This window comes from Crocodylus siamensis, chromosome 5 (assembly GCF_052110815.1).
Source record: "Crocodylus siamensis isolate JL-2025a chromosome 5, ASM5211081v1, whole genome shotgun sequence".
Classification (NCBI taxonomy): Eukaryota; Metazoa; Chordata; order Crocodylia; family Crocodylidae; genus Crocodylus; species Crocodylus siamensis.
Window position 1 is genome coordinate 9,614,231 of NC_143399.1, and position 27,056 is coordinate 9,641,286.

General features: G+C 42.0%; 2 protein-coding genes across 2 annotated transcripts in view; one reads left to right on the forward strand and one right to left on the reverse strand.

Moving 5' to 3' along the window:
• Window positions 1-543: 543 nt before the first annotated feature.
• On the reverse strand, window positions 544-5,315 carry MAGOH (mago homolog, exon junction complex subunit). Its single transcript, XM_090048457.1, has 5 exons — window positions 5,164-5,315; window positions 2,996-3,054; window positions 1,940-2,050; window positions 1,546-1,628; window positions 544-793 (listed from the first exon to the last, which is right to left on the reverse strand). Exons 1-5 carry the CDS (start codon window positions 5,249-5,251, stop codon window positions 694-696), a joined length of 441 nt encoding a protein of 146 aa, XP_089904583.1. The 5' UTR covers window positions 5,252-5,315; the 3' UTR covers window positions 544-693.
• An 87-nt stretch (window positions 5,316-5,402) lies between these two features.
• Window positions 5,403-27,056, forward strand: part of LOC149863461 (nardilysin-like) — a 47,560-nt gene continuing 25,906 nt past the window's right edge. The window contains exons 1-14 of the mRNA XM_090048456.1: window positions 5,403-5,722; window positions 8,012-8,297; window positions 8,661-8,742; window positions 13,342-13,495; window positions 16,211-16,284; window positions 17,420-17,515; window positions 20,041-20,098; window positions 21,866-21,939; window positions 22,245-22,314; window positions 23,339-23,416; window positions 23,919-24,039; window positions 24,119-24,177; window positions 25,079-25,133; window positions 26,701-26,805. Of these exons, the coding sequence (XP_089904582.1) occupies window positions 5,535-5,722; window positions 8,012-8,297; window positions 8,661-8,742; window positions 13,342-13,495; window positions 16,211-16,284; window positions 17,420-17,515; window positions 20,041-20,098; window positions 21,866-21,939; window positions 22,245-22,314; window positions 23,339-23,416; window positions 23,919-24,039; window positions 24,119-24,177; window positions 25,079-25,133; window positions 26,701-26,805 (1,500 nt within the window). The 5' untranslated portion in view covers window positions 5,403-5,534. The remainder of the gene's footprint in view (window positions 5,723-8,011; window positions 8,298-8,660; window positions 8,743-13,341; window positions 13,496-16,210; window positions 16,285-17,419; window positions 17,516-20,040; window positions 20,099-21,865; window positions 21,940-22,244; window positions 22,315-23,338; window positions 23,417-23,918; window positions 24,040-24,118; window positions 24,178-25,078; window positions 25,134-26,700; window positions 26,806-27,056) is intronic.

Sequence of the window (27,056 nt, forward strand, 5' to 3'; positions counted from 1 at the left end):
TAGATTAGACATCCGTAAGAACTACTTCACAGTCAGGGCGGCTAGGATCCGGAACCAACTTCCAAGGGAAGTGGTGCTGGCTCCTACCCTGGGGGTCTTTAAGAAGAGGCTTGATGTCTACCTGGCTGGAGTCATCTGAGTCCAGTTTTTCTCCTGCCCAGGCGCGGGGTCAGACTTGAAGACCTACAAGGTCCCTTCCAACCCTACTTCTATGATTCTATGAACCCATCACCAGAAACTAGTTCAGAACCATGATGCTATCTGATAATTGTTAAATGAGAATCTAAAATGTCATGTAAAGATTGGGACACTAATTATCTTGGGAGGTCTGCCAAGAGTTTAACAGCAGGGATCTATAAGTCTTCATTTCCTTCACTGCTCCCTCATGCTGAGAGAGAGAGAGAATAAGGCAATCATTTTTTTTTAAATCTAGACAGTGTATTGATCTACAGAAACTAAGCTGCTCATCCTGGATATATAGTAACAAAGGTTAAATGTATTCAAAGATTATACTCTTCATTTTATGAGCACACAACTTTTAAATTAAAAATACAGATCTGACCATCTTTATTAAAGACATTCACTTACAGTTTGTAAAAAAATTTTAAACATACATAAAAGTTCAGACCAAGAAGTGAGAAGGAACGGAGGGTGTTCTGCACATACTACAATACAAATTTCAAGGTATACTTTTTAAATTGGCTTAATCTTGAAATGTAATCCAATAAGACTGAAGACTAGACATTTAAGGTCCTGGACCAGGTAGTAAAACACTCTTAATCCTTCTGGATCCCTGAAGTACAAGAAGAAAAAAAAAAAAAAAAGCACAATTAGTTTACATGTTTTTAAAAGCTGTTTATAAAACTGCCCTTGGAACCTGATACAGCCGCCCCCCGCCCCCTCAAGAGATCTGCTTGAAATTCCGCAGTTCAATCTGCTGTGGGGATTTAATCTCATGAAGCTGGTAAATTAAATTGTGTCCTTCAGTCTAAGCATCAAGGTCTAATTCACAAAGATTTTTCTTTAAAACATACACAACTTGTTTATCACTTACAAAAGTGTAAAAAACACTATTTTAAGATTTCTAGGAACAGGAGTTAAACCATTTAAGTGTCTTTTCGGTTTAAATTAGATGCAAATTCTAGATCCTATTGAAACCAAAGAATTTTTGCTATTGACTTCAGTGAAATAAGGTGTTTAGGGTTTTGGGTGTTTTCGGGGGGTGGGGGTTTGGTGTTACTCATAAATTTTCAAGCTTTTTTGTTCAAGAGGTGTAGTATTTCAAAATACCTGAAACATTACTAAGTCACTGAAGTGGCATAAAATGGTTTGCTGTTTATTATGCCAGATTACAAGATAACGTGCCACTAAAATAACAAGATCCTCCCAAAGATGGTGTTTTAAACAAAAGTGAATGCCTAATGTTCAGCACACGTGAAAGTGCTCCTAATAAATTTAGGTATCTGTTGCAGCTACAAGAATGTTCCTGATGAAACAAGACCATTCTGGTAGAACAAGAAAAAAAATTCTAGGCAGAATACATACTTGGATTGGTTTACATCAATAAGTGAACCGATTTTTGATGTGGTAAAAGAAATGTGTTCATCACCGATGACAATTTCAAGCTCCTAGAAAATAAGCATTAAAAAGAAAAAAAAGTAAAAAAGCAGAACTGCTAGAAGATTGTACTGGTTACAGGAATGTTTTAAGCACTGAAATAAGGTTTTACATTTCAAAAGCAAGTACTTATGACACCAACACCTTTGGAGTAAACTGTTCTATTAAAATATAAAATATCGCTATTTACCTATCTGTTCAAAGGAATGATAACTTTTGATTAGTTTACAAATCAATTTTACACATTTATTCTGACCAACCAAAAACCCCCATACATAATAGAAGTACTAACACCAAAGTGGGGAACCTATTGCACACTAACCTGCCGACCAACTCTGTCAGGAGGGGGCCAGAGAGCATCATCTTCTTTTGTTATTTCACTGTCATCAATTATTCTCTTCAGTTCCTCCATCACACTCTTGTGCACATAGGCCTAGAGGCAAGTTAAAATATTAATGTTACATTATGCTACATGCATTATTTTATTTTTCTTTAGCACTAATGAAGCACTCTATGTGTTGCACCAGATTCAGCTAAGCATAAGCATTCCCTGAACTAAGGGATACAAGACCACTGAACCAAATAAATCCAAAACCAAAAGCCTGTTTATTAATATTAAGAACAACTGCCAAATCAAATTGTTTTTGGATGTTTGGGACTCCTGTAGTGTTGGGCCCACACATATAAATAGCTGACACTAAACATTTATTCATCTTGGGTGACTTTTCCAGCATGGACAAAGTCAAAGACCACAGCTGTCACTATTACATGTTGATCAGAACATGTCCCAAAGCAATATAGTTATGGGTGTGGCAAAGCAATGAAATTATGAATAATATCCTTAAACAGGCTACAGTACTTTTAGATGGAGAGAAATTGCCAGTGATCCTTATGGCCCTGTTACAGAGATAAGACTAAGTCCTAAAGTAAAGTGACAGCAAAGGGAGAAAAGCAAATCTCAAAAAGGAAACAAGGGAATGGGAGATTCTGATGGTTAAGGCACCATGGCTGGGATTCAGGTTATATGGATTCAGTACATGGTGCTGCCACAAACCATATGTCTTTGGATACTCATTTAAAGCCTGCAATTAAAGTCACTTGGGAACTTCCCAAAGACTGCAACTAGCTTTTCTGTCTTACTTCTCCACATGTAAAGCAGTGATAACCCCTTATACATGTTAATAAACAAATTGCATTCATCCACATTTGTAAGGTGGGAAATTTCATGGTGTGGGAAGCTACATAAACTATCTAGAAAACAGTCATTTATAATAAATGCTCAGTCTGATAAATTATGAAAACCAGCTGTTTTGTTTAATCCTATTTGCTCATAGTTTATATCCAAAGATTATTCTTGCAAAACACGTAAATGTCATACCTCTTTTCTGATCATTACATCATTTTTGTAATTACTGTTGTTGGCATATCTCAGTTTTCCTGTTGAAACAAAGATCAATGTTTGATTCAACCTTGAGCAGGCAGTGTTCTATAGTGGTTAATTTCTTTTCATTATTTTGTTAGATTATAATCACATTCACAAGTCTGAGTATAAGAAGGTGCACAAAGGGAAGAAAGATCTGCTGCTGAGATAGTGCATCTTCTTTGACTAGTCATTCCCCCTTCCAAGATAGAGAAGCGGGGAAATACCTTTAAAATGTGGGGTTCTATAGTACAGTGCTTCTCAGCCTTGTTTTGTCCCAGGACCCATTTGTAAACACTGAAAGCCAGTTCTGACCCAGTAAATAGTTTCAGTAGAAAACACACAAGTATTCTGGCCCCAAAATACTTATTACATATTACAAGTTAAAGCAGCTCAATGATCTTAATTTTAAAGACAAATCAATATCAATAGGAAAACATAAGCAGCAGTATCAACATGTGGCCCTCCATTACTCCCAAGTAACATTCATCATTGTGCAATTTGCACAATGCAAATTCCTGGTGCTCCTCACACCCAGCTCATAGCTTCCTGGCCCATAACTCCTGACTTGCAGCTCATCCTTGCTGATACCCTCACACTCAAGCCACAGTCCCCTGGCCTTGTTGGTGCCCCTCACTCTTGACTCCATGGACATGCCAGTGCCCCTCAGTCCCAGGCTGCAGCCCCTGCCCAGCCTGAAAGAAGAAACGTGTGTTTTCCTAAGTTTTTCTGTGACTGTTCATGACCCTTTCAAATAATCTTGCAACCCACTTTTGGGTCACAGCCCATGGGTTGAGAAACACTGCTATAGTAAAATGGCTCATGTGGTATCTTTGATACTAGTACAGATGTTATTTTGTAGAATTAGTCATCCTAATTAAAAGGGTATAAAAATAAACCAACTGAACATGTTATGTGTATTTTCACTAGCAACCTCATCTAAAATTTTTAGTCACTGCTTCAATGCGACTGCCTGCCTGCCTGCTTGCTTGCCACTGAGGGTGCTTCACTTCAACCCTGGATATTTTGGAGCTCATTGTAGGATTCTGTTAAAACAAAAATGGCTATATAAATAATAAAGGGCATCAGCATGATTTGCTCCTGAAGTTTTCCAATCAAAAAGCTCAATATGTTTTAGGATTTCTGAAGGTGGACCAGCTGTTGACAAGATGCTCATCTTTTGGAGGGTTGCAGTTTAAGAGAATTGTAAACAAATGGGATGGTATCATAATGCCACTTTATAAATACATGGTGTGTCCACACCTTGAATACGATACACAGCTCTCATCCTCATGGCTCAAAAAGGCTATAAGAGGACTAGAGAAGGTCCAGAGAAGGGCAGCAGAAATGATTAGTGGTATGGCGGGGGGGTCTTCTAATGGAGAGACTCAAGGGGCCAGGCCTGGGCCGTTTAGGAAAGAGACACTTGAGGGGAACAAGAGCAGGGCTTACAGGATACTAAAGAGCAAAGAGAAAGTCCATGGGGATTTGCTACCGACTCCCTCACAATGCAAGAAGGAGCGGTCTCATTCTTTGTTCCTTATGCCATTTACCAAGTACATTTACTGGAAACAAACCCAGACCTGCTCCAGTTAATGAAGTCTGGTCTCACCGAGTCTGCCCCATTGTGATAGCCTGGTTCAAAGTGGTATCTGCCCTGCCTTTTAGCTAATACCGTATAAAACCAAAATTTCTGCCCATCTGAAATCTATCATTTTCGCCGCTCTCTTCCCAGGCCAACACAAGAACGAGGGGCCCGCAAACGATGGGGGCAGGCAGGCGGGTTAAAATGAACAACTGGCACTTTCTTGTCACCCGGCCTGTCGCTCCCTGGCGCAGCTCGGCGCCGCCCGACGTGGTGGGAACTGCCAGGTGCACAAAGGGAGGGGAGGAAAGGGGTGCCCGTCGCTGCTAAGTAGGGGAGTGAGGGGCAGGGCCGGTGATCAGCACTTTCTAGGCCTTAAATGCTGGAGACCGCACGTGACAGGGGGTACGGGGGGAACCCCGTCAGACCCGGTCCCTCCCCCTTGTGCCCGGGGCGACGCTGCGGAGGAGCGGGAACGCGGGGCAAGAGGGACCCCAGTGTGACGCAACCCACGGGCCCCAGGCCTTGCCCCCCTCCTCACCGTCCGGCCGGAACTCGAACTCCAGGAACTCGTGCCCGAACTTGCCCTTGTGCCCCACGTAGTAGCGCAGGTAAAAGTCGCTCGCCATTACCAGCGAGCGCGCGTACCCTCCACTGGACCAGCATACACCGCGCGCCGCCAACGTGGGCGCAGGGAGATGGCGTCACGCCTCGCGACCAGGCCGGGGGAAGAGGCACGTGACCCGTAACATCACTGCTGGCCGGGCGGGGTAACGGCTGTCCTATTCCTAGTGATCGGAGAAGGTGGCGGGAGGGGGGGGGTAAACCACGTGACGGCGCTGTCGCGCGCTCATTGGCTGGCCGGGCAGGTGGCCGTTACTCACGGTGGTTGGCGACGACGCCGCTGCCATCATGTCCGGCAGAGCCCGGCCCGTGGCCAGCCAGAGCTGCCCGCACCTGCCCTCGGCGCCGCGGGCCGGAGCCGCCAGGGCGGAGCGGCCCCGCGAGGAGTCGGAGGAGGAGGGCGAGGGCCGGCGGGTGGAGCGCGGCCGCGGTGACCCCGACATCGCCAAATCCCCGCGCGACCCCAAGCGGTATCGGTGAGCGCGGGCTGGGGGCTCGCCTGTCCGCACCGCTCCCCTCATGGTCGCACCTCGCGTCGGTCATATCGATGTGACGTCAGAACGTGACGCCTTGCCAACACTTTCTTCTGACTGGCACTTGCACCCTGGCGACTCGCAAAGATTGAGCGACGTAAAATAAATTTAGAAGACGTATTTGCATACACATTTGCATATTTTGGTGGCCTCCCACATGGTTCTGAGGTGTCACCAGGCCCTAAATATGAAATTATCGCTTTGGAAGCTCAAAATGACCGTATTCGGTTAAAAAAAACCTACTGTCCACTGAAAACACGATGCAAATGAGTATGCAAAATAAGCCTAATTTATTTTATATGGCTCCCAGTGAGCGAGTGAGAAGTGGGTCATTCTAGTCGAAGCATTTCTTTTTTTCAAGGCAAACCCCAAAGTGGGTCAAGGCTCCTTGAGAGCAGCTAGGACGCTGCATCTGTTGCCTGCCGCAAAACTTATAGTACGTTTTGGGAATCAAGACTCGTGGTAGAGATGATATTTTTATTAGACCTATAAGATTTAAAAAAAAAAAAATTCTTTAAATCTTGCAAAATCTGCAAAAATCTTGTGGGTCTAATAAAAGATATCACCTTTATGACTAATCTCGATTGCCTTTTCCTCCAGACCAATACGACTGTGATGCGGATACCTCGTACATTTTGAATGCTTTTACTGTTATCGACTGCGCATGATACAACTGCTGAATGTATCGTACAAATGTGATAATTATCATCCACCTGGCAACACTGCAGAGACAGAACCAGTGATCTAACTGGTCTTCAGCACCCCAGGATACACTGTTCCCAGCCCCTCCCCCACTGATCTCTGTGCTGCTGACTCTGCTGGCCAGGGTGGATGGGGAGCCCCTCTGTGCCCCTACCCCCCATCTGCTGCATGGGGAGCTGGAGGTCTGGGGGTTCCCTGGATGAGCATCCTGTTGCCTGTTGCGCTGGAGCCTTGCCAGCAGTCCCAGGGTACTGTGTCCATACTGCGGGCTGGGAACAGGGTCTGGCCTCCAGGGTCAGCTGGGTTCCTGTGCCCCTCACTGGTTGCCCCTGGTGTGGCTGGTGCTGGTCGGGGAGCTGTGACGTGCAGCTGGCGTCAGGTGCTTGCCTAGGGTGGCCATCATAGAGGACATTTTGTCATTCTGACATTCTCTTCAAGAAAAAAATAGAGGACATAAAGGCATTGGGTTTCATATCAATAGAGGACAGAGGACAACTGGACTGTCCTCTGTGATGGCCACCCTACATTCGCCTTCCTGCTTCTGGATGCTGGAGCCAGGTCCTTCCTTGGCAGGGCAGATACGGGATCTGCGGCCCTGTGGCGGGATGTGTGTGCTAGCAGGGGGTCTCTGCACCATGGACAAGCCTGGAAATGGCAGGTGGCAGGGTTCCTGCCAGGCACGCTCCCCCGTGTAGCAACAGGCTGGTGCTGCACATGCTGGTGTAAAGGGGGTTTTCCTTCCCCAGTGTCTCTGCAGCAGTAGATAACCTGAGGGGCCCACATGCCTGGAGCCCACTGGCCTGGAGCCTGGTGGATTGTAGCCCTTGCACCCACATCGTCCAAGCCCTGGTTTGGAATTCAGGTTTGCTTGCTGCTCACTGGTGGTGCAAACCTGGCACTCACTTCCTCCTTGCAGCCGGCCACTGCCCTTGCCATGGGTGTCTGCTGCACAGCACAGCAGCCCAGAGCAGGCAGATGGCAGGAGTAGGGAGCTGCAGGGTGGTCCTGCTGCTGTTTGCCTGCTTGGGCTGCTGCACAGGGGAGTCACCTGTGGCCAAGGGTTGTGGTGGCAGCAGCAAGCAGATGGGTAGATGATGGCACAGCCTGCTGTAACCCCCTCACCCCTCCCAGAGCAGGGATTGATTCCACGTGTCCTGCCTCCTAGCCACTCCTGCTTACCAGCTGTTTAGTGGCAAGTCAGAGCTGTGCAGGTTCACAATCATATCAACTCTTAACATGCTGCATAACATTACATAGAATTAGCATGTGCCAGTTGTATTGTGTACATTGTTTTAATTGTATTAAACCAGTTTATGTGTAATGTCTGTCCCTAGCCTTGAAGTCTAGGACCCCACTTGCTGTGTAGTGTACAAATACACTTTTAAGTTAGTTTTTGTCTGGGAATGTCATCAAATGGCAAAAATGTACTGGGAGATTGACTGGTTTTTACCTTTTTGCCTTGCAGAGCTTCAGCATTCAAAGATTCATTTGACTCAAAGATTCAGCATAGTCATGTAATTCATTTCACAGGTATATCAAATTGCAAAATGGCTTGGGTGTGCTGTTAATTTCGGACATAACTAGCTTGGATGGTGTTGCTTCTGAGGAGTCTTCAGAAGGGGAAGATGAAACTGATACTGAACGTGATAATGATGACGATGATTCAGGAGCAGAAATTGAAGATGACGAAGAAAGTTATGATGAGGATGATGACAATAGTGATGACAATGATGAGAAGCTCAGTGATTCTGATGACACGGAAATGGAAGAACTAACAGGAAAAAATGATACAGAGAAAAATGGTATGGAAAAACTGGTATGTACACATGTTCTAGAATGAAAATATATTACATGGTGAACTACTGTCTTGGTCCAAAATGCCCAAATACTGCAGGGAAACAAGTTACTGCTCCATTCTGGTGTATCATATCCGCTTTCACATGTATATGGCTTCCATGGTTAAGTCTGAGAATCTAGGGTTAAATCTGTGTTGCTGCCGATCATGGACTCAGTGTTTGCTCTCTGTGATTCAAACAGGAATGACACATGCTGGTCTGTTTCCCTCTTTTGTTCCTGTTGGGCATAGAGTAATACTAATACATGGGTCTCAAGTTATTCCCTATTAGATAAGATATTTTTAGGAGTAACTTCCACTGCTTTTATTGTATTTAATTTGCAGTCTGCAGCTGCTCTTTGTGTTGGTGTGGGCAGTTTCTGTGACCCTGAGGACCTACCTGGGTTGGCACACTTTCTTGAGCACAGTATGTATCATCTGACATTTCCATCTTTTTCCCCAAAGCAGGAAGTCTGACAGTGTTTTGAATTTATTGTGTTCTATAAAACACTCCAGAAAAAGAATACAGGATTATATACCTGTTTCAAGTCTTAATTTTTTTAATGTTGTAATTGGTTAAGTAAGCCTCAGGAAAGAGGAGAGCAAACCAGACACATATGCATCGCTAATGAAAATTCGTCTTTTCATATAATGTCTTTCTAAGTTTCCTCAAATCTGGCATGAAAGAACAATTAACATCTAGGGTTAGTGGTTCATTTGAATATATGTGCCCATTTAGTCTGCTGAGGCTGTGAACAGTGGCTTTGGCAGGGCAACAGCTGTTAGTGTTATGGGAATATGCATTAGGAGTTAATCTGAGCTCATCACGTATTTGGCTAAATGGTAATTTGATAGTTATAACCAACACTTTATCCTGAATCCTTATATTTTAACATCACAGACTTAATTCAGATGTTTGAATGTTCAGGTGTTAAAAGCTGGTACAACTACTTCGATTTCAAATCTGAATTTGGTCCCCTGATAAATGTATATTACGTTACATGGATATTTAAATGAATGTGTATAGATTTGTATTTGCGTTTGTGATTGGGCATGCTGCTTAAATAAAGGAAAATATCTGTACCTTCTCTCAATGATTCTTTTTCAAAATTGGTTTTTGTGTACTTGCAGTTCTGCTGGTTAGACCTACCCCAATTCTTGCTGACACTACAGCAGACTGTAATCTGTCAATTCTCTCTAAAACTTTCTTCAAGTGTTTTTTAAGTGTTATACCTTTTTACAGACTCTTTTTTGTGTAAAACACATGGTATTGTTATGTCTTTTAGGTGCTGTGTTCAAATTTCAGTCTGTATTTTGCAATTGAATGCAAATGTATAGTGTATGTTCTGTGTTTTGAGGGGTGTTGGTTATAGCCATGTTGCTCTAAGTAGGCAGACAAGGTTATGCTTTTATTCCACCCAGGAGAGCACACGAACACCAGCAGGCTGTCCCTCTGCCTGGGTTGTTGTGCCTGAAAGCTTGTAAAGAACAATTTTTCCAAGTATTTTGTTGGTTTAATAAAAGATACCATATTTACCCAAAGAAGCTTGTCTGTCAGTGTATAGTATAGACACTAATCTTTCAAATTCTGTTAGATATCAAGCCTCCTTTTCTTAAGAAACCAGCCATATAGTTTGTAATGGTTGTAGAATAATGATGAAGAGCTGCTGTAAGGCATTGACTAGTGACTTAATTTATCACTGTGTCTGTATCTTTCTAGCAGCAGCACTAGAAACAAACCGATTCTTTCTGTACTTTGTCTTGCAGACAGCTATTTAGAGTCTGTTTTTTACTTTAGATTAATTCTTTATTTTCATTGATAGGGCTGAAAGTTATATTTCCTACCATTTCCTTCAATTCTAGACATGGTGAATTAGATAAGCTGTAGTGTTTGCATGTCTGATTTTTTTTATAGTGATATGTATAGGAATAGATGGAGACAAGTAGTTTTGCTTGTTTTTAAGTTCGATTTAAACACATACCTAAAACCATTTTGTTTAATTTTTGTGAATGATTTCCTGTTCTAACTTATGTTCTTATATGAGTCATTATTCATAGATTCATAGATTCATAGATGCTAGGGTCGGAAGGGACCTCAATAGATCATCGAGTCCGACCCCCTGCATAAGCAGGAAAGAGTGCTGGGCCTACATTACCCCAGCTAGATACACATCCAACCTTCTCTTGAATACCCCCAGGGTAGGGGAGAGCACCACCTCCCTTGGGAGCCCGTTCCAGACCTTGGCCACTCGAACTGTGAAGAAGTTCCTCCTAATATCTAATCTAAATCTGCTCTCCTCCAGCTTGTGGCCATTATTTCTTGTAACCCCCGGGGGCGCCTTGGTGAATAAATACTCACCAATTCCCTTCTGTGCCCCCCTGACGAACTTATAGGCAGCCACCAGGTTGCCTCTCAACCTTCTCTTGCGGAGGCTGAAAAGGTCCAGTTTCTCTAATCTCTCCTCATAGGGCTTGGCCTGCAGGCCCTTAACCATACGAGTGGCCCTTCTCTGGACCCTCTCCAGGTTATCCGCATCTTTCTTGAAGTGCGGCGCCCAGAATTGCACGCAGTACTCCAGCTGCGGTCTGACCAGCGCCCGATAGAGGGGAAGTATCACCTCCTTGGACCTATTTGTCATGCATCTGCTGATGCACGATAAAGTGCCATTGGCTTTTCTGATGGTTTCGTCACACTGCCGACTCATGTTCATCTTGGAGTCTACTAGGACTCCAAGATCCCTTTCCACTTCCGTGCCACCCAGCAGGTCATTTCCTAGGCTGTAGGTGTGCTGGACATTTTTCCTCCCTAGATGCAGCACTTTGCATTTCTCCTTGTTGAACTGCATTCTGTTGTTTTCTGCCCACTTGTCTAACCTGTCCAGGTCTGCTTGCAGCTGTTCCCTGCCCTCCGGCGTGTCCACTTCGCCCCATAGCTTAGTGTCATCTGCAAACTTGGACAGAGTACATTTCACCCCCTCGTCCAAGTCGCTGATGAAGACATTAAAGAGTATCGGTCCAAGCACCGAGCCCTGCGGGACCCCACTGCCCACACTCTTCCAGGTCGAAACCGACCCATCCACCACAACTCTCTGGGTGCGACCCTCCAGCCAATTCTCCACCCACCGGACTGTGCAGTCATCCAAGTCACAGCCCCTTAACTTGTTCACCAGTATGGGGTGGGATACCGTGTCAAAGGCCTTCCTGAAGTCCAAGTATACGACATCCACCCCTCCTCCTGCGTCGAGGCGTTTTGTGACCTGGTCATAAAAAGAGACTAGATTGGTCAGGCACGATCTACCTGCCACGAACCCGTGCTGGTTTCCCCTCAGCATAATTTGTCCTGCCGGGCTCTCACAAATGTGAGCCTTGATGATTTTCTCAAAGATTTTGCCAAGGATGGAGGTGAGACTGACTGGCCTATAGTTACCCGGGTCCTCCTTCCTCCCCTTCTTGAAAATGGGAACCACATTGGCCCTTTTCCAGTCCTCCGGGACTTGACCCGTGCGCCACGAGCGTTCAAATATTCCCGCCAGTGGCTCTGCAATGATGTCGGCCAGTGCCTTCAGTACCCTCGGATGGAGCTCATCCGGGCCTGCCGACTTAAAGGCATCCAGTTCCTCCAAGTGACCCTGCACCACCTCAGGGTCCAGGCATGGAAGTCTGGTGCCTTGCTGCTGCCTCCCTACACTCCCAGGGAGAGACTTGTCGTGCCTCTCGCTTAGGAACACTGAGGCGAAGAACTCGTTGAGGAGTTCAGCCTTGTCCCCTCTGTCCGTCACCAATTGTTTCTGCCCATTTAGCAGGGGTCCTATTCCTCCCTGGGCCTTCCTTTTACTCCCTATATATCTAAAAAACAATTTCTTATTGTCTTTTACTTGGGTTGCCATCCTCAGCTCCATGGTAGCTTTGGCCTGTCTAACTGCCTCCCTACAAGCACGAGCAGAAGAGGTATATTCCTCTTTGGTGATCTCTCCCTGTTTCCACTTTTTATGTGCTCCCCTTTTGGCCCTTAGTCTGCCCAGGATTTCTCTGGTCAGCCAGGGAAGCCTCCTGGCCCCTTTCCCTCTTTTACCTCGCACGGGGATCGTCTCGCTTTGTGCGAGAAGGATAGCTTCCTTAAGGCACAGCCACCCTTCTTGGGCTCCCATCATTTCAAAACTACTACTCTGCAGCGCATCCTTCACTAATCGCCTGAGTTTGCTGAAATCAGCTTTCCTAAAGTCCAGCACGTTCACCCTACTGGTTACCTTACCCACTCGACGCCTTATGTTGAATTGTACTTTTAGGTGATCACTGTCCCCCAGATGGCTACCGATCTGTAGGTCCCCTACTATGTCATCCCCCGTTGCCAATACCAGATCCAGTAAGGCATTCCCCCTAGTGGGACCATGTACCTCCTGCGTCAGGTGGAGGTCCTGTACACAGGTTAGAAACCTGCGTGAGCGGTGGGACTTTGCTGTCTGTGTCTCCCAGCAGATGTCCGGGTAGTTTAGGTCCCCCATGACCACCGCCTCTTTAGCTTTTATGGTCTCCGAGAGTTGCCTCAGGAGCCCCAAATCTATTTCTTCCCCTTGATGTGGGGGTCTGTAGCAGACCCCTACCACCAAATCCTTTTCTCCTTGCCCCCCATGTAGCCTAACCCACAGTCCTTCTACTTCCTCATCCTTTGATTCTGTCTTGATGAGGGTTGATGTATATTGCTCCTTAACATAGAGCGCAACCCCTCCCCCCCTTTTCCCCACTCTGTCCTTTCTGTACAATCTATAGCCCTCAATATGTACCGCCCAGTCGGTATTTAAGGAACCTGTTCTCCACTGCTTTATACCTTGTGGAAGTGAGTGTAAAATGCTACCAAATCAAACAGTAATTTACTTACACTTTGCACAAGTGGAAACATATGTGTAGTTATACAAACATAATTACTAGATGCAGGGCAGAGAAAAACCAGGCTCTCTATATGTAACTGTGCTTTTCTGCAATCAGTATTATTTAGAGTATTTCCCCAATTTTGATTACCTTGTTCCAGTGGTATTTATGGGCAGTTTAAAGTATCCAGATGAGAATGGGTTTGACACCTTCGTGAGGGAACATGGGGGCAGTGACAACGCTTCTACTGACTGTGAACGGACAGTCTTCCAGTTTGATATCCAGCAGAAATACTTTAAAGAAGCGCTTGATAGGTAAGTTGATCACACCAAATAATTCATTCATTGATTTAAAATAGAATAACACAATGTGTATCTGCCTGATGATACTGTATATATGACTTTTCATTGCCTTTTTTCAGCCTGATTGAAGGGAGTCTGCCTGTTGTTGAACTTCCATTTTTCCCTTTCCTGCAGAATAGGACATTATGAATAGAAGAACCCTTTGTTTCCTTGGATGTCTCCTTATTTTTTAGGTATTGGATGGGTCTCACAGTAATGTGTCTTCTCTTGGGATTAATCTATACTGTGCACCTTCTGTGAGGGGAGAAGAGACCTCACTGTGTATTTACTTCAGAGAACTTACTGTTTATATTTTGGGATCCCATTAATTTCTCCTATTGTTGCTATTGCTGGTTAATTCCATGTATGTACTACTTGGAGAAGTGCATCCAGGATACCGGTCTCACTGGTGTCTCCTTTTTAAATATATACCCTTTTAGACTGTAATTTTTTGTCTATTTAAAAAAAAGTCTGGAATCCTTTGTTACACCTTACCACAGTGTTAGTGCCATTAATATGAGTCAACAACATGTATTGGTCAGAGCCCAGAAAAGGTCTTTCATTTACTCATACCAGGCTATAGATTATATCAAGACAAGCCTTGCTGTTGGCTCCACCAATTTGTCTGTGCTCCTGCCGTAAGGAATTTAAACCTTCTTCTTCTAAGGTGGGGAAATTTAAATATTTTTGATATTGCCATAGACAATAGACATTTTTATCAAAGCCATTAATAGGGTAATTGTGGCAGGGTAGCTTGTATAAAATAACATCCCACCGCCAGAGTAAGGCAAGTATAGGGTACCTCAAAATCCTTGCCTTAGCTGCCTGGTGGGTATTTCTTGGTTAGAGAAAGGCTAAGGGACATCACCCTGACAGAAACATGCCATTTATTGCTCTTTGAGGCACTGAACATCTGGACTCAGTCTGGCCTTTGGATTCCATCTCAGTGGTTTAAAGTTGGGCAGCCTCCACTCCTCCATACTCTTGCTTAGACGTACTCATCATATGCATCAAAGGTCTTGGTGAAATGGTCACAGACCTCCATGCAAGGGGATTCATCTGATACCTGACTAAACCTCTTATGTATATACCATAATCCAGAGGATATATGGTTGCCTGCTAATAGGGTAGTTGAACCAAAACTTGCATTAAAACACTAATAGTATGGAATTATTTTTCTATGGGAGTCCTGAGCAAACCTTTGGGACAGAATTCAGAATAGCAGGGACCGGATTGGCTATTTTGAAGGTTCCCCAGGGATGGGCAACAAACATATTAAAACAATAAGGCCAAGACTTTGATATGAAGAGAGGCTAAAAAAGTCAAAGCTAAGAAGACTTAATGGTGATGCAGTATAAAATATTGAGTGATTTAAAGGTAAAGAGATACTTCTATTAATTGTTTGCATCCAAGAATATAGGAGCAGCTAATGAAACAGAATGAATTAAAAATTGCTATAAGAAAGTTGGTGGTCTGCCACAAGATTTTGATGCAGAGTTTAGGACTTTAAGAAGAATTAGGCACAATATATTTATTTTGATTGTTAATTATTTCACAATAAAAGAGATAATGGAGCAGTCATTCAGCACTTCAGGCATCATTGCTGGTCTCCTTAAAATATATTACAAGAACGTACCAGTTGGTAATTTAGAGATTAAAATTTCTCGGAATTAATTACATATAAAAATGTTTAAGTTCCAGCACTCTTTCCCACTATCCCCACATTTACACAGATTTCTCAGTACTGCAGTGCGTGCATATCCTTTTCATACCATTCTTCTTTCATATCTATCATCCGTATTCCTGTGGATGAGCGAGAAAAGATACTGGTAGATAATATACTGATAATTCATGTAAGTATTATCTAATAACATTCTAACGCATGTAACCATTTATGCTTTAAAGCAGAAGTGTCAAACTTCCTTTGTACTGTGGTGTTCCTTATGGGCTGGATCCAGCCCAACACACAGGGTGGCTGTGGCATATGGCGGCTCCGGCTGCATCTGGCACAGGGCACACAGTGGTGGTGATGGCTTTGGTATGGAGCAGTGGTGGGGCTGGTGGTAGAGGAGGAAATGCAAGCATGTAGGCTAAGTGCCTTCTTGCTGTGGTGGTGATGATGGGCTGAATGGCCATACAGTGACTGGGTCTGTATCAGTCTTCACTTGCCTTCCTGCCACTAAGGGCCATGTCCATTATTTCCCAGGTGTGCCAGATCCTGTGGCAGACCAGGCCAGGCCCCCTAGCTATACCCAACTTCTGGTAGCCTGTCAGTAGCCCTGCAGGCTGGATAAAGCATCTAGTACTGAGCATTGTTGGAGACGGCACTGTAGTAGATGTATCACTGGTTGTCTGCTCTGGTCTGATTCAGTTCGTGTGATGAAGGCAGATAATCTTTCATCCTTTGGTACCATTTTCTACAAAATCCAGTTCCACTCCAAAGGGTAGAGGGCCTTGAGTCCTGATATTCCATGAATATTTAAGAATTGGCTCTATTCATATTACTTTAAGGGTTTTAGACCTAATGGCAAAATAGTTCAGTGGTGTATAATTTTTTCATTCTTCTGCAAATCCTAACTGAGAGAATAATGAATATTGTTACTTATTGCAGGCAGATTTTTTGTTAAAAATAGTAAATCTCTTATTAACAGGTGATAGGAAAAACAGCTATTCTTCTCACTGTTTTAGGTGGGCACAGTTCTTCATTCATCCATTAATGGTCTGGGATGCAATTGATCGTGAAGTTGAAGCAGTTGACAGTGGTAAGAGTAATATCATTAGCTAAAATCTTTTCTTGAACTCCGTAGCATTGCATGTATTGAAGTTTTTGACTGAAAATAAGTAGTTAAGATATTCAGCTATTCTGTGCAGCCTGATGCATAGTATTCAATATATTCTTTTTTAACTAAGTCAAACGTAATTTTAGTCCCTAATTAATTTTTATATCAGTGAGATTTTTATCAGTTTCTTGAGTTCCATGAAATAGGCATACATGAATGATAGTAAAGTTGTGTTTATAAATGAAAGCATCTTTAGTGTACCATACCTATTATAAGCAGCATATTAAGATTCCATAGGAGGACTAGGTTTGTGAGTTTTTGAAGGAGAATAATTAGAGTGGGAAGCAGTGCTGAAAATGAGAAACTTCCTCTGTTCAGAGAAACACCTCCTAGGAATTTCACTAATCAGTTGGAACAAGATGAAATTATTACAAAGAATAAAATAGAATGAGATTGAAAGTGACCTGCAAAAAGGCAAGAACAGGCCAGTGCACTTTTTGTAACGCTTCAGGATATATAAAATCTGAAAAGTGTGGATTTGAATCAAAGTTTTTAACAACAATGACTTTTATACTTGTGTTTTATGTGTGGATACATATAATTTGAAATATGGTTCATATTATTGTAATGTGTCATTGTTAAGTGATAGGAAAACGTGAAATGTCCACACTCAGTTACACTGAAATAATTAGACTGGTGCAACATCGTACTTGTAGTTAAACAGATGCAAATACCTAATTCTAAAAGACAGTCAAGTGGTTTTGCAAAGGGTTGAGAATTATGAGTTTAAATTATAGTTATTGGGAATTGAGATACCTTACAGTGTTGCAAGATCAGACCCACATATTTTTCTCCCCGTTCTCCATTTTTTACCCCATGTTCTACATCTCAGTAATGGCCTGAATATTTTATGTTCCCACCTTGCTTTTCTATACTTTTTGCATAATCGCTGCAAGAAGTAAACTACTTCACTGTTGCTTCATGACTTGATGAGAAGTACTGCCAATGCTGCCAAATGTACTCTGTGAATTCTCTTTGAACACTGGTGTTAGTTACACTAGGACATTTTCTTAAATCTGAATGGGCTAATCCTGTGTTAATTCTTTAAATCTAACAGAGTATCAGCTAGCAAAACCCTCTGATGCAAACAGGAGGGAGCTGCTGCTCGGAAGCCTCGCCAAACCTGGACATCCTATGAGGAAGTTTTTCTGGGGTAAGTTCTGCCTTATTGCTGTAGGACTCCAAAAATTATTAATAATGAAGAACGTTTTAACCATGGGGAATTCTTCAGTATTACACCAAACTGCCACTTCTTGAAATCTATTAAAACAATTCTTCTTTTTGAGCTTAGTTTAATACTTTGGGATAAATGTAGGATATTTTCAACTCTAACCTGGCTATTAGTTAATTATGCATTAGACTGCCCCATGCTCAGATTCATGGTAATGTAGTGCACTGGTAATTTAGGGTACTATAGGACAGCCGTGGATCACATCATCCCCTGTCTTTTCTATTATAAATCCTGGAACAACAGGATTTGCTTCTTGGTTATAAAAAAAGAACATGTAGGTTCTCAAGGTCTTAGTTTAGAAAGGTCTGGCAATTGGTTCAGCCTTAGATCGGTAGTAATCTGTGAAGACTGGCTTCCCTGCCACTTCATAATCTTCCAAATGAGGGAAAATGGAAAGAGAATTTACCTTCCTTTTCCCACCCCCTATAATCCCAGTGCAGCGGTTCTGCACCAAACTCTTTTGTGCTGCTCCATCAATTGCAAATAAAACCAGTTCTATATTCCGTCAACACAAAATTAAAAAAGAACATGCAGGATCAGTTACTATACCTGCTCCGGAATCTTTTCTGACAATGTTTTCTATTTTACATTCATTTTTTCCTATCTTTATCGTATTTTTTCTCCTCTAGTGTTATGAAAATCTAACACAAACAGGGATAAGAGTCAAACTTAGCATATGCAAAGTGCTGTCCAATTTGAAAAATAAATACTCTGGGAAAGGCATTTTTCTCTGTTCTTCTGAGGACCAATGAGCACAAGCTAATAGAGGGAAAATTTAGGCTGGACATAAGAAAAAACTTTTTTTCCCATAAGGGATACCAGAATCTGGTAGCACTCTCAGCAGAGGTGGTGCAGTCACCATCCTTGGAGGTATTCAAGATGAGGCTGGATAAGCACCCTGCTGGGGTGGTTTGAGCCCAGTAACTTCCTGCCCATGGCAGGGGACTGGAACTGATGATTTGGCAGGTCCCTTCTTGTTCTTTGAGGCTATGATTCATCATATTTTTAAAGGCTATTTGTAAAAATAGTAGCTAGAAGGTTTTGTACAAGAATATTATTCTTAAATTGTCATTTCTTTAACTCTGGATTTTCCAGTAGTTGTTTTGAAGCATTTCACCACAACCTTAGAAGTAGATAAAACATATTTTCATGTGTATATGTTTTATCTCTTTCTGTTTACCCCCCTGTATTTATGATTTAAACATTTTAAGTTCCATCCTGCATTACCTGCAACACAAAAACTTGTACTGAGCTTAGTAAACTTCTGGTACATAGGGAATTGAAAATTAGGCTCTATGATCAGAAATGCCATGGTAATATGAAGCCAGATAACAAATCACTTTAACATTCACAGGTAATGCAGAGACCCTAAAGCATGAGCCTAAAAATAGGAATATTGATATCTATGCCAGGCTGAAGGACTTTTGGCAGCTCTATTACTCTGCACACTATATGAATTTAGTAGTTCAATCTAAAGGTAATATCAGTTATTGTTTGAGTCTAGACTATGTATGCTCTAAAGTATGATCTGTTTCTGTTTCAGTTCAGAGCTTATTGATTAGATGATAATGACTCTACTAGAGTTATTTGTATGGCTTTATAAATCTATTTAGAAATGCCAGTATTTAACTCCTTTTGTTTACATTCCTTAGTCTGCACATCATGTCTGGCAACCACACAGCTGGGAAATTTAGCTCCTTTGAATGCCATATGTTAAATTCCAAATAATTTACTGGGTGGGTGCCTTGTATGAGACCTTATTACATAGGAGCTCTCTTCTTTGAATGGGTATTAGTGATTGCATTGCCTTTTTTAATATTGTTAGAGGATTGCATATAATGAAAAGTCATACACATAATGCTTAGTGCAGCGGTCACCAAAATTTGGTTGAGAGCCTCTTGGCAATACCATAATAATAATAATAATAATAATAACAATAATGCATATTGTATTTGAGTACATAGGGCTTGGAAAGTGATTGCAAAGCGCATGATTTTGTGGTAGTAGTTCTGCTTCTATTGCCCACTGGGAGAAATACGTGGGAACCTGTAAACCCTAGGACTGTCAACCTAATAACCTTGGGATCATCTCTATTAAAAATAGTGTGCCTGTCTGCTTTTCTGCTTGATTTATGTCATCATTTTAGTTATCACATAGGGATCACTAATGTACCAGGTGACATGTCAAATTTTGGCACTGACGTTTTCTCAAGTTCATAAACTGTGTAACTAAATAGTTATGTAGTGCGTTTCTTCCTTTATAAGGAAGAAGGGAAAATGCAACCGCTTTTCACATTCTGTAGTGTGCTACACTAGTTCAGAACTGCATTGGAGACCACAGTAACTTGGACTAATGACCAATATTTGCAATCTGTCTTTATCTTTGTGAAAGCTTACCCCTACATCCTTTAGTAAATTATATTTCCAGCTTTTTTTTCTCCTTACCAGAAACCTTGGACACACTGGAGAAGTGGGTGATGGAAATCTTTTCACAGATTCCAAATAAGTGAGATTTTTTTCTGATTTTCTTTGTTATCTGGAAGTTTTAAAATTGTAGTTCAAATTTGCAAAAATCTATGCAATTATTATTGTTCCTGACTACAGTATTGTCACTTGAATTGTCTTTGATGACTCAACAGGGATCATACTTGGCTTTGTGGGTTAAAAGTTTTCTTTGCAAATAATGTATTGGATAACAGTTCAGCTGCTGTTTGGTGTCAGCTCTGATGCTAGATACTGACTGATGTCTGCAACCTCTATACTGACACCTCAGTTGTTGGGAGAATTGTATTCTGCTTTTGAAAAATTTTAAATTTTAGGTCTTTGCTTTGTATAAACATAATTAGTAGCGAAGTACCAGTGAACCAGTGATTTATTGTGAATATTAGCCATTTTTTTCTATGGGTTCAATAGGGTTTTCAAACTAACATAATAAAGTGCTGTTGTCTGCTGTCTAAAATTGACTTAACTCAGTTTTGAGTCTCAACTAAAACTCAAACTCAGTTTTAGGCTCAACTAAAAACAACTCAGTTTTATTTTGTATTTCATAAGTATTACGTTCTTCATTACTCCTCGTTCAGAATATAATTATTTAAAATCTACAAGCTAGTGACCAAAAAATGCCTGTTTCCCTGTCTCAGATATCTACTATTTTGCTGTGAGCTTCTCTTGTGAGTTTTATAGCAGCTTAGCCAATATGTGACTGACGCAGCGTTTCCTGAAATTGCATATTGAAATTGTTCATCCCTGAGCATATAAGATTATGGTTATTTAAAGATAGCAGAAATGTGCTACATTGATGTCTGTGATAAAAATGCAAGAGGAGAAAATTCTATGGGTGCTTTCCCAGTCTGCTGAGCCCTCAAATCTGTGTGGATGAAAGAAAGAGAGAGAGAGAGAGAGAGAGAGAGAGAAAGAGAGGAAGACCTTTAAATTGGTTTTATTGATTCTTAACTTAATTTTTAGTTTCTACTTCCCCTGTAAATTGGTTTTGCAGCCAAGTTTGTATTATCCTCTGTTTCACCATCCTTTCCAGAACACAGTGTGCCATATTGCTATATGAAGCTATGTTATCTGTTTAGTAATAGAGTGTGGTAGTGCCCAAACTGGTTGGTAGTACAAAGCTTTAGAATTACCAAACTGTGAAGGGCCCAGGTATTGTAGTGCAGACTCAGTCTTCCTTATTGTACTTTTATTTCAGCAGAAGGTTAAGAAATCATAGCCCAGTTGAGTATTAACTTCTTGTAGCAGCATAATGGCTTCAACTTGCTTGTAAATTCGTTCTGTATTTATTTAAAAGCAAATTGCCATATGCTTGCTTCTTTGTCGCCCTTTTTAGTATGTTATTGTATTTTTAGTTTCTGCTATAATTTGTTGGTTTAGTCCAGGGACCCCAGTGCCCTCCAAGCACAGCCATTTAATTCTCTTCTTGGGCAGGAATCAGTCAGGCATTTTATTCTACTGACCCATTGCTGTGCACATAAAGCTGGTGCAAATCTCTAAAACCATTTCACTCAGGCCTTGCCATGTAGCAGAGTGCAAGAGTCACTTTCTCAACTCTATGCCTTGTCATTTTGGGAAGGGAAGGGTAGTTGATGTGTTCAGGGTGTCTGTTTTTGGGACACTGGAGAATAGTGAATAGGTTGTATCAAGGTAGGAGAGAGCCTGGGTCCCTGGGGGGGCTCAGGTTTTCTATTACTTGAGAACTGAGGGCATTGAGCAGGGGCCCTGGACTCTGAGCAGTAAAAATCATGCTATATATATTTTTTTTAAGTGGTTTGCCCAAACCAAGCTTTGGCCATCTGACACAGCCTTTTGACACACCAGAATTTCACAAGCTTTATAGAGGTGAGTGAGCTGTATTCCTATTTACATATTGTTAATTGTTCTGCATCTAAATTAACTTTCATTTACCCTCTTAGCAGTTGCAGAATGGTGGTGAAGTGTGCATTTGGCAGGTATTAAAGATACCTGTATAGATTCTTATAGTTTTAGAATGGTCGATTTTACCATTGTTGACTGTTGTATAGTCCCTCTGCCCTCTCTCTCACATTCTGCCTCAAGCAAGATCTCTTTTCTACCTGCCTGGTTGTTAGGTTTAAAAAGAGAAGAATTCTTTTGCATTTGCAGTTAATATATTTCTTCCTGTTCAGTTGTTCCAGTCAGAAAAGTTCATTCTTTGAACATTGCGTGGGGACTGCCTCCTCAGCAGAGACATTACAGGTAGGGAGACAGTTCATATCTTTTGATTTCATACTCAGCAGGCATGTCTGCACAGGCTATTAATGCACTTTAAGTTTACTGCGCAGTAAAATAAGTCACAGTAAGCTTGCCCTGGGAGCACATCTACACATGCTCCTGTCTGGGGCAAATTTGTTCTGGATGGTATCATTTCAGTGCAGGGCTACTCCTGTCCTGCTTTGCCCCCCTACAGCAGCCAGGGGGAGCTCCAGGCTCCCCTGGGTGCCAGCCTCTGGCTGGCAGGAGGCACCAGGGTCAGGCCTGGGCTCTGGGGAGTGGGGAGAGCTGCTCCGCCTCCAGGGTAGCTGCCTCCCAGCTCCATGCCCCGATCAGCAGAGGTGGGGGCTGGGAAACAGTCCCCTGCCCCAGGCAGCTGCCTGCATCCCAGCCCCTAACCCTGATTGGTAGATTGGAGTGGGGACTGAGACACTGTCCCCTGCCCTGGGCAGCTGCCTGCTTCCCAGCCAGTCAGAATAGTGTCTCAGCCCCCTGCTGCCTGGGCTGACTGGGAGCAATTTGCTCCTGGTCAGCTGTCTACATCTGTTACTGTGCAGTAGCTACTGTGTGGTAAATCTGTTACCTGTATCTACAAGTAGTAGCCAGTTGTGCAATAGATTAATTTACTGTACACATGTAGATGGCGATGCTTTACTGTGCAGTAGATTAGTCAGTTATCTATGGAATTTAAGAAATAACCAAGGCCTACACTCTTTTTAAATGCAGTGAGAAGGAATTAATATTAAAATATTCCAGAAATAAAAATTGGTTGTGTTCTTTGATATTGTGGAATAACAACAGTAAATATCTACAGTTCTAGAAATAATAGGCATAGTAACTTACTGCTCTTTGTTGCATGGGCCATCAACAAAAATGTTATTTCTAGGGTTTTGTGCTGGGCACATATGAGTCATCTTTAGAGGAATTTTGCTGCTGCTGTGTGCTTTTGTGCTGTTGTTCATATTTTTGCACTTTGCAGCAGAGTTTTGAATTTTTCAATTTTTTTTAGGGTGAAACCACTTCACTATATATCTTGGCTGGTGGGACATGAAGGCAAAGGCAGTATTCTTTCCTTCCTTAGGAAAAAGTATGTATTTTCTGTATTTGTAAAGAATGAAAGGGGGATATTTTCACTTATTTAGGTAATTGAAAAATGATCCAAAAACGTATGTACATTTTGAAGTCGGTAGCATTGATATGATTTGAGCAATAAGAAATACTCTGCAAATGAACACTTTAGTATAGCCAGTACTAAATAAAAGAATCCCAAGTACAAACAAAGCTCTAGAACAACGTTTGCAGCACTTTTGCTGGAAATGTGCATTATGTTTTTGAAAATATATTGATTCTTAATGAAAATAATCCAAGAAACTGTATAACCTGTTTTTTTTTAATTACATGGAACTTTGTGAACTAGTAGAAAAAGTGTCATCTTGCAGTCTGATTATGTCTTATCTTTTAAAGTCCTTAAAGCAGCTTTTTACTAATCAGGTAAAAATAAACTTAAACAATGACACTCTTAATTATAATTAGACTTCCTAACCTCTTTACTGGAATAAATAAATAATAATTTAAACATTTTTCATTAGGTTTTGGGCTCTTACATTACATGGAGGAAATAGTGAGACAGGATTTGAACAAAACTCCACCTACTCTATATTCAGCATTTCTGTTACTTTGACTGAAGAAGGTTATGAATATTTCTATGAGGTAAATTTTTAGCATCTCAGATCATTTTTGTATGTCCGAATGTCAAAAGAAACTCATTGGCTTGTTTTTCTGTCTGCAGATTGCACATGCTATATTTCAGTATCTGAAAATGCTTCAGAAAAGAGGGCCAGATAAAAGGTAACTTTTGAATCTAGTGATGTGATCCATGATAACAGTTATCACACTGCAAAGAAAGTAGACAAAGGGATAAGAAAGAACGCAGTCTGATAAACTGCCACTTAAGTTCACTTAAATTTGCCTTAGCTAAATGCTGAGTAACATTCGTAGGGCTTCTCTGTATGAAAAAGATATATTGGTTATAAGCTAAGGTACGAATTTAAGCCTATATAGTTACTAGTAAAACTCCCTGTGTGCATTCTTGTTTCAGAATAGAAGTGGCTATTTTTGGTTTACATTTTGTTCTTTTGAAGGGATTTAAACTAAATTGAAAAGGGCATTTTTTTTCCTGGAATAAGAGTGTCCATGTATGGAGAAGATGAAAGTTATCTATGTGGTTTCAGCTGTTCCACCGTAACAGATCAAACTGCCCTAGACAGGCAGCTGTCAATGGAAGACAAAAATCAAAGAATTGGACAACTTCAGGTCCAAGAGAATTGCTAGTCTACCTCTTTCCCCTCTGTACGCTATGGTCTTCCCAGTAGTGAGGTCACACGTTTCTGAATGCTGTGCTGTGGTTAGAACATGGAACTGGGAATCAAGAAGTCTTGGTCCCTGACTCATCTGCTTACTTGTGTGCCATTGCCTAGTTGTATTGTAATTTTCCAGCTGAAATAAGGGGGAAAAAATTGTAGAACTAACGATGATTGATTCACAATTATTACATATTCTGAAATTCCCAGGCAAAAAATTTGCATATGTGTATCTATAGTATTCCATAGTATCCTGATCCCATAAATGCAATGATAATACTGAAGAAACGCGGAATCAAGTATGCACCCTAATATTCTGCCAGAATTGGTATATGATTAGTCTCTTTAATACATATAGCAGGGTAATGGTTAAATTTTTCCACTTACAGAATTTGGGAGGAGATTCAAAAGATTGAAGATAATGAATTTCGTTTCCAGGATCAGGTACTGAGTTCACCTTCAAGTGTTTTCTGTAGGTATAGGCATTAAACTTGTATTTTTTTTAACTCTTAAATGGGATCTTCACAATGAAATGTGGAACTTGCATGGCTCAAATTTCCTGACTCTCTGAAAATATATTCTAACACAGATGAGAAAATGAGCATTTGTTAAACAGTAAGTATTTTTATTCAACATAGAAAAATGTTAGCCTTTTTATCACTTGAAGTTGACCCTTAATAAAACCAAACTATAATCTGAATATTTTGCATGTCATGGTTTTGGAAGTTCTTTTATTCTTTCCTCATGTTTTCTTGTCCCTTCCTTAAGGTCATCCTTCCTTATCATCCAATTTAGATTGTGATATCCTTTTGTTAGGAACCTTTATTCATTCACCAGTTAAGTGCTGTGAATAGTCATGGTGCTGTATAAATAATAATGGTGATTTTTGTGAATATTACAGTATTCTAGGGTTTGTGGGGACAAAATGGGGGCCCTAAATTGAAGCGGTGGGTTTTAAAAAACACTGCTTTAATTTAGGGCTGATTAAATCCCCATGTCATGCACACCTCCTGCTAACTTACCTGCCCGTCTGATGGGGAGGGGAGGGCGAGCTGCTGGCTGGTGGAGCGGACCCTGGGCTGGTGCTTTCCTCCATGGCAGCAGCAGCGCCCCCAGGCACCACCTGCCCACAGGCACCCAGTTCTGGCAGTTCCGGGGGGGCACCGCAGCCACAGAGGGAAGCGCCAGGGCCCTGCACAGCTCAGGCAGGTAGGCAGGCTCTGGGGGAGGGGTGGGGGCGGGGAATAAAAAAGATCAGGTTTGCCGCTTTTTTTGAGCAGAGCCTGCTTTCCCAGGCTGCTGCCAGGCTGTCTGCGGGGCTTCCTGCAGAGCTGTGGAGTTGCATGGAACCCAGTGCTTTGCTCTGCAGATGTAGGGGCAGCAAACTAAACTTCTTGAAGGAGTTTTAGTTTGCTGCACCCCAAGTCATTTAAGGCACATTATGTCACCAAATTTCCTATTGTACCTGGAATTAATGCTCAATACGCTGCCAAGGTATGCAAACATGCACCATTAAAGCGCTGAAAAAGCATTTAGCCTGCTTTAAAGTATCGTGCACGCACGACTCTCGTTTCATCTACACACGGCCCTAGAGAGATAGTCAGCCTCATATGTGGCTCACTGAAACTCAGCATGGTGCTTGCCTTGTCCTGTAGTTCCGTTAGGAGCCTTTTAGCTTGATGTGGATAAAACCACAATGTTAGTCAGGATAAGCTGGTTATTTTCTTTGTTTGGAAGCATTAGCTCTTCTCATTTCTTTGCAGCCAGCCCCAACTAGTTGGGCAGAAAGGATGTTTTTCTTGGACATTTGCTTCAGATTTTCATTTTAGGGATAGGATGCTCCTTGTAGTGTGGCAGGGATGGAGAGAAGGGAGTGCATTTGAGATCCACCAGTAAGGATTTTTTTATGAACTATGTTTAGGTTCAGTAGCCAAAACCAAATCTTACCAATGTAGCCCATAAACGCTTTTAGACATCTGAAGAATGAAATGCAGCTTTGCTCCTTTTACAGACTGATCCAGCTGATTTTGTTGAAAGTCTTTGTGAAAATATGCAGCACTTTCAAAAGGAGGACTTTTTGATAGGAAATAACCTTCTCTTGGACTATAAACCTGAAGTAAGTAGCCTCATACTGAAGTGTGTGCTTGAGATAAAAAAGTTGTGGGAAGAGGTGGGGCGTATGCTTACTGAAAGCCTGCTGTCCACCAGTGGGGAGCAGGGAACCTCGCTGCAACCTATTGGAGACTTCCAGGGCTGGAGCACTTCCGGATCTATCCTGCCTTCTTGTCCAGGGTCGGTGGGTCAGAGCTGCAGTCTTGTGGAGACTTTCTGGGTTGCATTATGGTAACTGACAGCCTGCTGCCCGCT